Source organism: Alternaria ethzedia, assembly GCF_023757985.1.
Source record: "Alternaria ethzedia strain BMP 0044 chromosome Unknown scaffold_9, whole genome shotgun sequence".
Lineage (NCBI taxonomy): Eukaryota > Fungi > Ascomycota > Dothideomycetes > Pleosporales > Pleosporaceae > Alternaria > Alternaria ethzedia.
Window position 1 is genome coordinate 197,474 of NW_026056202.1, and position 12,210 is coordinate 209,683.

A 12,210-nucleotide genomic window follows, 5' to 3' on the forward strand; every position below is an offset into this window, starting at 1 on the left:
TTTCTAGTCGAGCTTGCAAAAAGTTTTCATAGGTGAAAACATTTGTACTGGGGGGTGCTGTTGTGTTGTTGCTGTTGTTTTGTTGATTTCGATCGGGGTACGCCATTTCTACGGCGTTGTTAGTATAGAACATTAACTTTTTGAAGGATGTCTTACTTTTGGCGGTATCGTGATCAGTGCAGAAACTTCGTGGGTCCAAAGGTCGGTTTGTCTTTGCGTGCGCGCCAAGCGGGCTAGTGCAGATCTGACGACACCGGGGGCGTTGACCGGGCTCTGGTCCCTCATATACGCTCGTGGAAGGAGCGAGGAAGAGCTTCAGAGTTGACAAAGAGTCACCCACTCCAGCACTTTGCGATACGTTCGAGGCGGGCGAGTTAGTAGCGCCTTTTTACGCAAGTGTCTTCACAAGCATGGTCAAATCGGCCCTCCCATACATTGGTATCGTCTTCACTCTTAGTACTACAGTATACTTGGCCTTCGCACCTACAATGACACTTCTGCTTCACGTACAGTCCAGCGTGTGTGCCGAGTATTGCTACTTGGATTTGCTAGCCAGTGCACTCGCTGCATTGCTACATGTAGTCTATACTCTTGCTGTTAGCAGAGCACAACATTGCTGACAACATACTAAGCTGTCCATGACTATGATGATTCTATTACTGAAGAAGAAAAGCTGTCAGAATCTGCGAGCTCTAGAAATTGCTTTGGCAAGATCGCGCGCGGTCTTGGCCCGTGCTCAGGTGCTCACGGGGAAAGTGCGCAGGTGGTTTTCACCGTGCGGCAAATCTATACAACGGAGGAACTCTAAGTCCCCAAAGAAATACGAGGGGCACGGTATGGGCGTATGGTTTTTGACCGAAGCGACATGAGTGTAAGAAAGACGAAGTGGTGGAAGAAATCTTAAAAACCGAGATGAATGGCGGAGATGACGAGCGCATTGCGCTCGCATGCGAAGGACTGGAAACAAAAAAACAAGGGGATTTCCAAGAGCCATACAGTCCTGTAGGTGCCACCCAGACCCGATGCTGGGGCAAAATTGTACCTAGGTAGAACAGCGAGTGATACACTACCTATGCCTTCCTAAAACGCTCTCCCGTTTACATGTGAGATGACGGCTTCCGTTGATGGTAGCTTGGATACCTAGGTACGCTCGCACTTGCGGCTGGCCTAGTTATATTACTCTAGTTGTTCTAGTTTTGACCAGTCTGTGTTCGAATGTCCAGCAATTGAAGTTCCACGGATTGTTTGGAAGGAGAAGTCGAGTTTGCATAGCAATGAAGGTGTCGGGGCGTCGGGTTTGAACTTGCCGACGCTATCCCCAATGCGCTATAATATCCCGCCCTATCCCTGCAAGGGGCTCAACACCTCTTGAGTGAACTACCACACGCAAGCTCGGCAGCTGAGAACATCAGGCAGATTGAGTATGAATGCAGCGTATGCAGTATTGAGTACCCCAGCGGTGGGCATGTGTCACTTCAAACGGCAAGCAAGCGAGTCGCCCCTTCCAGCCTCACTTACATTCACACCTGGGCATAGAGATGGAGCTGATCAAAGAATGCACCGCCTATATTCGCAGTATCGCCAAGAATGCACATGCTAAATGGCTCTTTCTACTAACACCATCCCTTTTTCTCGTTCACAGTCTCGACGTCCTGCTAATCGTACACAGTATGTCGATTTGTACCCAAAGCAGCTGTTCGACGCGCGAGCCGCAAAGACCCACGGCTACTCCTCATAAACCATGGCGCGAACGCCAGTTCCTTCGTACTCAGTGGCAAAATGGTCCAGGGGTTGGACATCAGATGCCGTGATGGTCGTATCCGGTTCGAGGCGGAATCGATTGACGAGCATCGCCAAGGTGAGATAGATCTCGGCATATGCCAGATTGATCCCGAGACACTGCCTTGCGCCCTTGGAAAAGGTCACGAGATATTTCTCAAGCTCTTTTGCGTCTTCGGTCTGCCAACGAGCGGGGTTAAACTTCCTGGCATCTTCGCCCCAGATGCTCTCGTCGAAATGCATGCTGTAGGCGGATATGCCAACGACAGCTCCAGCGGGGACAACCTTTCCGCCTACCACGAGAGGCTGAATTCCATGTTGTACGACTCGAGGAAGTCGTCCCGGTACGGGCATGGCATAGCGCAATGATTCCTTCACACAAGCAGTCTAGGAGGGTTAGCTTCGTATTGCAATCTCATCAGGATACGTACCAGATATGGAAGTTGCTCTAGTTTCACGAGCGTGAAATCCTGGGTCGCCGCAACGCCGCTTTCCCTCAGTTCCTCTCTGAGTTGCACAAAGATGGTAGGGTCTTTCAGCATATGCTGAACAGCGGTCGAGAGCGTGAATGCCGTTGTATCAGAACCTGCAATCAAGATGTTCGCGGCTTCGGATTCGACTGTCGCATCGTCGAGGTGTTGCATAGCATCGAAGACAATCTCATGGTCCAAGGATTTGCCGGACGCCTTCAAAGTTCTGAAGTTGACTACAGTCTTCGCGACCTTACGTAGGAGACCCTGGAACTTTGCGGCCGATGTGCTGAGCCTGGCAGTCACACTTGGTGGGCAATTGAATGCAATCGTCCGAAGGATGGGGAAGTACAAAATGTCCCAGATCTGCTCAGATGCTAGATCAAAACACTTGATGAACGGTGCGTCGAACGTGTTGTCTTCGGCTTCGGTAAGCATGTTGAAGGACTCCCCAAAGGCGATTTGCGTTATGAAATCAACCGTAAGGCACCTGTAATGGCTTTAGCAACATCTCTGCCCCAGATAAAGTTGGGAGTGCTACCTGAAAGCGTGATAGAAGTTGATAGCACCGTTGTCTTTGGTATCCGATAGCCTGTCACATAATAGGCTGACTTTGGAGAACAAGGTCTGCTCCATGGATCTGATTGACGCTTTCGAGAAGAAGTTGTTCAGAAGCTTACGTCGCGCACGGTGTGCATCTTTGTCTGCCTCGATGAAGACATTGGATAGATTGTTGAAACCATCATAGAAGTACTTGTGTTTTGGGAAGATGTACCGCTGCGAGTAGATCGTATGATAGAGTGTGGGATCAGTAATGTGTAGCTCATTTGGCCCGATTCGGAGTGCTTGAGTGTCTGTTCAGGCTGTCAGTATGTGGCCATCTAACTCATGCTCAGACGTACCATATTTCTCATGCAGCTGCTCGAGTATCTGTTCCGTTCTACCAGTCTTGCTCAAAGAGTACTGCCACCACGTTGATAGGGCCGCCTTGTAGGGCCCAGGAAAAGATGCTAGCGGATGAAAGTACAGCAGATAAACTGCACGGGACAAGCCCAAAATAAGAACGAAGAGGACGAGACCCATTCCAATCTGGAAGCTGGAGCGTCCGCCAAGGAAGGATATTTCCCACGCGTCCTTGAGTTGAGAGGCCATGTTTGCAGAATTCGCTTTGAGCCACGATAGAGTGATGATGCAAAATATCTTCACACTCAGCAAGAGTTAAATGGTTCATCGCTTCGTACATCGCTTCGTACATCGTACTGTATGTCAAGAGTTCAATGAGGCTTGTCGACTTGATGCTGTCGGCGTAATAGATATTCGGACCTTTACAGGAACACTGCAAGGTTACTCGCCAAGAGAAGTTGCATGAAGTCGCTCCACGGATTCCGAGAAGTTGATTGTTCGACGCGTGTTGTACGGTAAAGGTGCTGGTGATGCCGGACTCAGGCGCGTTGCGCGGACTCCGTATCCACATTTACAGTACACCGATGCCCGACTCGCGTCAAAGTTGGTCCGCACCTTACACAAGGAAAGGTCTAGACAGGTCTGCGGACTACATCATCATAGAAACATGCAAAGTAATTAACCTAACGTCGATGTAGGCTCTTGGCTGTGTAGCTTTTCCCAGGCCAACGCGCCCACACGATAGCAGGTCCTGCTATCATCAGATGACCATAAAAATTTCCTTCGATTAGAACCACTGAGGCTGGCTACGAATCACTCTACGAATGTGTCAGTACTGTGCGATGGCGAGAGACGTCGCGTAGTTGAGAGGGCAGTCCCCTAACTCGGTTCGATTAGACCGTTCGCTAGCGCCGGCCCCGGGACGGGGCTGCTTCCGAACTCACATACGTCATCATGCTTCCTTGTCTCTATCCCTTCACACGGCAAGCTTCACCCTTTCAAGCCGCCACTTCCTCAGAGAACTTCGCCGCAGACTCTGCGGTGTAACCTTCCGGCCACTGTCCCGTCATGCCAAATATTCCAGTGGCCCTGCTTCCGATCGCTTTCTCCATAGCGTGCTGAGCCACTTTCTTTTCCCATTCTCCCAGACTCATCTCCCCAGCCAGAACCTGCGGCAATGTAATGGCCGATAACCCTGCGATATCGCAGCTTGCGCCAAGATGTGGGCGAAGTTGAATGAATGCCTCGCCTGCCAGTAGCAACTTGCCTCCGAGGAACGAAGCTTTTGTATTGTCAAACGCTAGATGGTTGAAAAGGTCAGCACATGTCTTCAATCGTGCATCTTCATAGACGGCACATACAACGAACGGCTGTGAGAAGCGGCGGGTTCGAGTCGTGGAAGATCTTCCTCCACATTGGAGACAACACCTTATCTCTTCGCTTAAGCTGAGCCTCCCAAACATCTGGGCGCAACAAATCCCCGGGTACGGTGACGTTATGTCGGACACCATTAACGTCGGTCATGTAATCCGCAAAGACTGGCGTCGAAGCGTCGCACGCATCATACCAACACCATTCGATGACACGGTTGCCAGGACGCATGTCTCCGATTGTGCTAGGCGATAGATAGCTTCCACATGTTAGCCTTGGTCGACATCGCCATGTCCAACTTACACCACTATGTAGCTCCCGTCCAGCATGCAAAGAGGCATCTTGCCCTCTATAGCACAACGTAGCTCCTCGGGCGCATCCTTTTCAGGGAATTGTGATCGCCACGCCACATAGCCAACGTAATCGGTCTTCACATCAGGAAGGACAAGGCTACGAAGATGGGATCGCGCACCATCGGCCGCCACGACAATGTCTGCAGTCATTCGTTCCTCGGCGCCATCTTCGCCCTTGTACGCCACCACAAGGTGGTCAGCTTGCTCAGTCAGCCCGCATACCTGGTATCCACACCGCATGGTGACAGGTCCATGGTCCTCAACGTCTTTCTCGCAGGCCATCCATAGCAAGCCATGTAGACCAGCCCAGCACGAGGTGCGCACATCTTCCGTGAACGGCACCTCTACCAAGACCTTACCATCCTTGTCAAGGATTGGAAATGCGGGGTTGCGGAAAACGATGTCGTCAAGCTCAACATCGGGTAAGTATGTTGTGAAGACCTTCTGTGCGTTTGACCACAGACTCAAGCCTGCAGCGCGGGCTTGGAGTTGCTGTTCAGTTCGCATCTCGAGAACCACGACGCTGTGGCCATGAGACTTGAGCGCCACAGCATGCATGAGCCCAGCTATCGAGCCACCAACCTATTGGAATCATCAGCCTCATGTTAGCCATGGCATATAAGGCGGCTTACCACAACAACGCGTTTGTTCATTGGTTCTGCCATGGTTCTTAAGACGGTACGCACGAATGGAGAAAGACGGACGATGCTCCGAGGATGCCTTCTGACGCGGAAACGGCCCTTTTATCGCGTTGCAGTACGAACATGGGTTCTGTCGACTACTCAGCTGCCACCAACGCAGTAAGAAACGTCGCCCGTTGCGCGATTATTGATCAAAGCACCACCATTGGGTAAACGGGCAGCGAGCAACGCTTGGTTCTACATGAGTGGATGGCTCGCGTACCGGCATGCGGCGCAGTCGCATCGTGGCTTCGCCTATCTTCCTGTCCAGACCCGATCAACCAGTCAGACACATGTCCTCGCAATCCTCCAGATCCTCTCCGCTTTAGCGAACCTTATATTCGGGGTCATTGACTGAGATGAACTAGCGGCCCGTTCACGAGTCCCGGGCACGTCACGTGAAACGGCTTGTTTGTCCGATGTTCTTGCCCCCTTGTCGGTATCTGTTACGCGAGATTCCCTCCAAGTCACCTCTCCACATTTATCACGGCATGATGTTGAGACTCCGCGTACCCTGCTTCCCACTAGTCTTCTCACATATATGATTGTCCGCGGAGACCCTCCTTGTCGGTGACGACCACCCTGACGTTCGCACTTCTCGGTGACTTCGGATCAACCTCGTCGTTCTTTCAACACATACTACGGGTCTTTTTACGGCGACAGTAACAATACTATCTTCAGTATGCAAATTGATGAGTGGCTACGCATGTTTCACTAGCGATGGATCAGACTAGGATGATGAACATGACTCAAGCAACCGGCATTAGCTCTCATCATGCGAAGGTGTCTGCTATCACCAGGTATCGTATGTACGGCAAAGGATGCCAAATATTGGGACCCACCCAGTCAGAAACCGCTGCGTACATCTGACAATGCCCACAGGTTCGTTTCCCGCCATGTAGAGCAGGCTTGCCGTACGGACTTTCCTCCTTCAATGTTCTCAGTCTTACCAACGGCGCCATGTTGTGACGCTTGTCGCCATCTTCATCACGATCCTTCACATTTATCCCTGCTCTCTGCATCAGCGCCTATCGGCGCGAGGTCCGGTGGGAGGGTACAGGTCAGGGACGAAGCGATCGTTGGTAGATGACCTGTTCCGTACGTTTCGGCCACGATCGCGCTCCCGGCGAGCTCCTCGTTGATGACCACCGCGCTCGTAGAATCCACCCGACGTCCTCCGATGCTCAGTGTATACCGTATCGCTGTACCTCGATTGTCGGTCTCGATCTGAACCTTGGCGCGGAGGAGTGGCGTCAACGTTCGACATGGGGCGTTGCGTGGAGTCCCTCCTACCGTTTGCTCCATATCCATCGATACTCTCCGAAGCCCGACCCTGCTCTCTCTCAAACTCTAGGTCTTGAACGTGACACTGTAAGCTATGCGCTTCTGTCTCCAACGTAGTGACGCGATCTTGTAGATCCTTATTTTCGACCTCGTATGCTTGGATCTGGGCCTCCATCTCTTGTATCTTGCTCGTCATATCGCTGATGTCGCGGGCGGACTTGGCGGTTTCTTTCCTCATCAGTGTGTCGCGCTGTTCGATTGCGACGTTCTCACTGAGTAAGGCATCCTTCTCCTCCAGGCGCTTCGAATACGAGGCTGTCAAATCGCCGAGGGACTTGGTTGTCTGCGTGAGGCGGGTATGGTAGTCGCTGGACATCTTTTTGGCAGTCGTCTTCTCTTGCTGGAGTCTTGCGTTGTCAGCTTCCTGGTCCGCGATGCGTGCAAGAAGCTCGGGAACCCGCCTCATTGGTGCTATATTGCCATCGATTGAGGGCGGCGCCGCACTGTGATGAAGTTAGTAAGAGCTCCTTCGGAGATAGTTTCAGGGTACTCACAGCTCTGTAGGCGGCATCGGAACGGCTTGGCGATTTGGAGTTGGGGCAGCAGACGCTACATCAGACATGTCGACATTGCTAGGCTGGCGACTAAGCCGAGGGTCACGGGCACTATCGTAGGTGTTGTTGAAGGCCATCAGAAGGTTCTGAATAATTGATGGAGATTTAAGAGAAGAGGAGAACAACCGTGGTGTTCTGGAAGTACATACGAGATTGTGCGTTTGTCTATACGGCCTTGGCTAGCGCGACTATATCGTAGGTGAGCAAGTATTTACTGCGACTGCGGCGACGCCGTCACCCAACCAATCTCCCGCTTCTACGCCGACACCTTACGCTGGGAGTAATATTTTGCTCCCGTCGGTATAGCCGCGGCGACCTGACCCCCGCCAACTTCGCCAGTTCAACCACAACCGCCACGATGACGCGAGGAAACCTATTGCGACACATCTTCAGACACGGCCCAAATTCCAAACTCAAGCGCGACGCAGTCTCATCCAAGGTCGACCAGAATGAAAGATCGCCTCTCATCGCAAAGTCACCCGCAGACGAGTCCAAGCCGTTATCGCAAGATCCGTCGCCGCCACGAACACCCGAGCCACATACCGTACACGTCCTCCCCGAGATCACCGAGGAGGGATCCAGCTCTCCAGCCGCAGATTCGCCCTCCGTATCTTCAAGCACAGGAAGTACAGTCTCCGACCTTGCATCCATAGTCACTGTGCTCGCCGCGCACGCGCCTCTCATCAATCCCGCCACTCTTACCACGCGCGACCTCCTCTACGCCGCCATAGACGAAGCGATCTCCGCAACGAAGGACCATCTTGACACGCTAGCAACTGCATGGGCGCTACTTGAGGCCCTCGCTGGCTTCAGTGCGACGGTCGAGGTGCTGAAGCAGGAGATGGAGCTGAAGATTACGTCGTCCGAGGCTAAGCTTGTGGAGCTGGAAAGCTTTGAGGAGGCGATTGAGGGTATGACGTTATCGGATGAGCGGGACATAAACGGCGCGGATGGGGGTGGCTTGGACGGTTCACCGGGTCGCTAGTTGGGGCCTAGTCACAGGATGGTCGCATAAGCCGTCTGTAGGTCAAGTCTATGGCTCCACAGACTTTTCCGATCTGGAGTACCGTCGCGAGTCGAAAAGAAGAGCAGAAATTAAGGGGAAGTGTGAGAGGATCTCCTGAGGCTGAGTCATAGGATGGGAACCATGAGCAAAGACATGGACTCATGAGATACATTCATGGATACAAGCAATGAAATCAGACTACCGAAGTTTCGAAGGAAAGACTTGTGGGTGGTGCAGTTAAATTCGAAGTTCGAAAAGTCCGGACTCGGCAGCGGACTACAAACCACACAAAAGTTTCGAACGCGCAACCAATCTCTTCACGTAGTCATCCCACACAGTTATCATGCACGATTGTGCCGCAGATATATCTATCAGCGTACTCCGAATTGTAAGCGAGTCGTACTGAACATGGGTGAAGCGCTCGCTGATGTACGGTACCGAACACTGGGCAGCCAGTGATGCGACGCGCATATGTTTCGCGTGCTCATCCATGGCATGCACCGAAGTACTACCACGGGCGCCTTCTACAATTCAACTCGAAATCTCTTCATCTCCGTAATCGACCATTTCCGCGAAAAAAAGCCTGCACTCCCTCTTAACATAAAGCCTCCATTTCTTCACCAGCTCAACATCATCTTTATCCATCTTCAAATAGCAAACTTTCTTCTTCTCTAGTCAAAGATGGCTCCAGCTAGGCAGTACCACGAGAGCCTCATACTATGCGAAATCGAAGCAAACAAGGACAAGTACATACACTTTCTGCAAAGGCTTGTCCGAGCAGCAAGCCCCAACCCACCAGGCGATACCCGAGCCGCCGCAGATGTCGTCACGAAATTCCTTGCAGCCAACAACATCTATGCAGATATCGTTGCCCCGATGGCTCATATGCCCAACGTGGTTTCGGATTTCGAAGGCCGCTTGCAGGACGGTCCTCGGGTTGTCTTGAACGGCCATATGGATACTTTCCCGGTCAATAACCTTGAGGGTTGGCGTTACCCGCCATACTCTGGACATAACGATGGCACTTCGATACATGGTCTCGGGTCTGTCGACATGAAAGCAGGGACCGCAGCTTCCATCATCGCGTTCACGTTGCTGAAGAAGCGGGCTTCGCATCTCATCGGAAGCGTCGCTTTGACCGTGGTCTCGGACGAAGAGACGGGAGGCCAATGGGGGACCAAGTATCTGCTTGATCACTGTGGTGCAAATTCACCTTGGCTAGGCGATTGCGTTGTCAACGGCGAGCCTGGTGGTTTACAGTCCATTAGGTTCGGCGAGAAGGGTAAGTGACATCTATCCATGAACACCTTTGAAGACCTATACTAACCTTCCATCGTAGGCACTCTGCGATTGACCTTCACAGTCAACACTCAAGGAGGTAACGGAGCGTACACACACAATGGCTGCGGAGCCATCGTACACGCTTGCTCCTTGATAACAACCCTGAAGCGCGTGGTCGAGTCGATACCCGTAAAGATCCCGCACCAACTCAAGGCTTATCTTCGCTCCAAAACAGCGCACGCCGTTACCGATGAGATCATGGGCGCTGGGGCAGCAGCGAATATGTTCTCACCCACTTTGAACATCGGCACCATCAACGGCGGCGTCAAAGTCAACGTCATTCCTTCAAAGTGCGTCTTTGAAGCCGACATCCGCCTGCCGATCGGGCTCGAGGCTGAGGCCGTGCTCAATGAAATTGACGACCTACTGCTTTCGTCCCCTGGCGTCTCATACTCCGTGCAAGAAGCAGCCAGCAACCCAGCAAGCTTATCGGAGTACAATCATCCGCTTTCTGGGTACATGGCTGATGTTGCGCGAGACGTTACTGGGAGGGAGCCGGTACAGATCGTTGGCTTGGGTGGTACGGATTGTAAGTTTTATCGCTATCGCGGTGTACCGGCGTTTGTGTTTGGGCCGTCCCCAAGCGGGATGGGTGCAGATGGTGAAGCTGTGCTCATTGAAGAGTTCATGACTGTCATCAAGACACATACACTGGGGGTTTTCCGGTATCTCTGGGATGATAAAAGGTGGGATCTCAGTAGGGGATTGGGAGAAAACACTCCCACGGGCGAGAGGAGGGCTCTCGAGATCAGAACTCGCAAGTAGAATATAGTGTAGGGGATTGGCCTTAACCTTTGCTCTTGTTATATTAGAATTAATGCGCTTGAATGAGACACTTTCCCAAAGACTTTCCAAACGTCGATGTAGATGTGAAGCCTCGGTGGAGTCATGACGGCCACGAATTTGACCACGCACATGCGGGGTGAAGTAGTGACGGTCCGCGCCGATGCACAAGCGCAAGGAAACAGAACGAGTATTTATGTGGACGCTACAGCGGGCCAAGAGCTGACGGACAACGCGCGATGCAATAGTTTGACTTCCAGAGAGGAGTTCGCTCACGGCGCTGTGACGCATTAGTACTAGATGACAGCTGTTGCACAACTTTGTCAATCACGACAGCGACGATCAACACAACATACCGAAAGACTCCGCGGACCTAAGGAAGTACCTCTCACCACTTCCGCGTCCTTCCGTCTGATCAACACTCCAAGCCCCGACAAACGACGTCCAACCCCCAAAGCAGCCATCGGCAGATGAAACTAGCGGTGTCTGGAGGCCTAACGTCATACCCGATGACGCTCACAGGCCATCCCCAGTACAAACGAGATAACAGGCGCATAATCAAACAACAAACACCACAACGGCATTGACATGTCACAACTGAATCGGCGGCATCACCAAAAAAGGCAGCAGGTTGGAAAGTTAAAGGAAAGGATTCGACACTTCGCTTCGCAAGCTTCATCAGTAGTCCAGACCCAGCTAGCGCACTTGCCTGCACTGTCTCCAGCGATCGGCCCTCGTGGTAACCGAGCGGGAAGTGGGGACCAATAAAATACAGGGGTACAAAACTGCCCATTAGCTGACACCCGGCACACTACGGTCTGACGGGCCCAGCCTGCATACGGAAGCCATCCGTTCTCCTGTTTTCCTGGCCCTGAAATTTCGGTTTGGCGTTTCGTTCTTCCCGTCGTTATTATCCCCAAATCCCGAGAGGCGCTCTTTGTTTTGCTTCTTCCTGCGAATCCTTCACAAACCTTCGCGATCCTGCGATTACTGAACACTCTTACATGCCAATCATCGGCCGCATATCTCTACACCGCCGACATAGCTCCGCCCCAGCCCGCCCCCATCCCCATCGCATACCCTGAACGACCGGAGAATCCACAGCAGAACCAAAATGCCGGGAACTACAATGACGAAAACGAGTGCATACCCCTACATCCTCACCACAGTCGCAACCCGCAAAGAAGGCATCTCACGCGCCCAATTCCACCAACACAACGAGGAAAAATACGCACCTTTACTCAAAAAGATCGCGGGGAAAGTGCATCCATTGTCGTGGACGCGGCACTACCATGTTGACGACGAGGAATGTCCAATCGGCATTCCGCGGGTGTTGATTGGGGTTGATGACGGGATGGATTGGGATTGCATGGGTACCATGGCGTTTGAGGATGAGTTGCATTTGCAGCAGTTTATTGCGTTTATGCATAGCGATGCGGCGATTCCGGTGCTGGAGGAGGAGGAGAAGTTTGCGGAGCCGACGAAGACGAAGTTGTTGGTTATGAAGAAGGGGGTTAGTGTGAGGGAGGGTTAGAAGAAAGGTGGGGGTTTGGGAGTTTGGGAAGGAAGAGTGGGATTGGAAGCGAGGCTGGAACATGGTCTTCGGGAATGCAATTTGGTCGGAAC

At 52.3% G+C, this 12,210-nt stretch overlaps 6 protein-coding genes across 6 annotated transcripts; 3 read left to right on the top strand and 3 right to left on the bottom strand.

Moving 5' to 3' along the window:
* Positions 1–1,725: 1,725 nt before the first annotated feature.
* On the bottom strand, positions 1,726–3,401 carry J4E87_004639 (uncharacterized protein; the record flags this gene model as incomplete). The annotated part of the gene is made up of 4 exons (XM_049376258.1): positions 1,726–2,166; positions 2,211–2,739; positions 2,791–3,103; positions 3,152–3,401. The coding sequence occupies 4 exons, from the start codon at positions 3,399–3,401 to the stop codon at positions 1,726–1,728; spliced, it is 1,533 nt and encodes a 510-aa protein (XP_049233769.1).
* A 749-nt stretch (positions 3,402–4,150) lies between these two features.
* Positions 4,151–5,785, bottom strand: J4E87_004640 (uncharacterized protein; the record flags this gene model as incomplete). Its single annotated transcript, XM_049376259.1, has 4 exons — positions 4,151–4,452; positions 4,514–4,782; positions 4,827–5,458; positions 5,780–5,785. 4 exons carry the CDS (start codon positions 5,783–5,785, stop codon positions 4,151–4,153), a joined length of 1,209 nt encoding a protein of 402 aa, XP_049233770.1.
* A 792-nt stretch (positions 5,786–6,577) lies between these two features.
* On the bottom strand, positions 6,578–7,411 carry J4E87_004641 (uncharacterized protein; the record flags this gene model as incomplete). The annotated part of the gene is made up of 2 exons (XM_049376260.1): positions 6,578–7,343; positions 7,395–7,411. 2 exons carry the CDS (start codon positions 7,409–7,411, stop codon positions 6,578–6,580), a joined length of 783 nt encoding a protein of 260 aa, XP_049233771.1.
* Positions 7,412–7,812: 401 nt separating this feature from the next.
* J4E87_004642 (uncharacterized protein) lies at positions 7,813–8,439 on the top strand (the record flags this gene model as incomplete). The annotated part of the gene is made up of 1 exon (XM_049376261.1): positions 7,813–8,439. The coding sequence occupies one exon, from the start codon at positions 7,813–7,815 to the stop codon at positions 8,437–8,439; it is 627 nt and encodes a 208-aa protein (XP_049233772.1).
* Positions 8,440–9,141: 702 nt separating this feature from the next.
* Positions 9,142–10,566, top strand: J4E87_004643 (uncharacterized protein; the record flags this gene model as incomplete). Its single annotated transcript, XM_049376262.1, has 3 exons — positions 9,142–9,742; positions 9,800–10,330; positions 10,400–10,566. The coding sequence occupies 3 exons, from the start codon at positions 9,142–9,144 to the stop codon at positions 10,564–10,566; spliced, it is 1,299 nt and encodes a 432-aa protein (XP_049233773.1).
* A 1,132-nt stretch (positions 10,567–11,698) lies between these two features.
* J4E87_004644 (uncharacterized protein) lies at positions 11,699–12,118 on the top strand (the record flags this gene model as incomplete). The annotated part of the gene is made up of 1 exon (XM_049376263.1): positions 11,699–12,118. The coding sequence occupies one exon, from the start codon at positions 11,699–11,701 to the stop codon at positions 12,116–12,118; it is 420 nt and encodes a 139-aa protein (XP_049233774.1).
* Between the last annotated feature and the right edge of the window lie 92 nt (positions 12,119–12,210).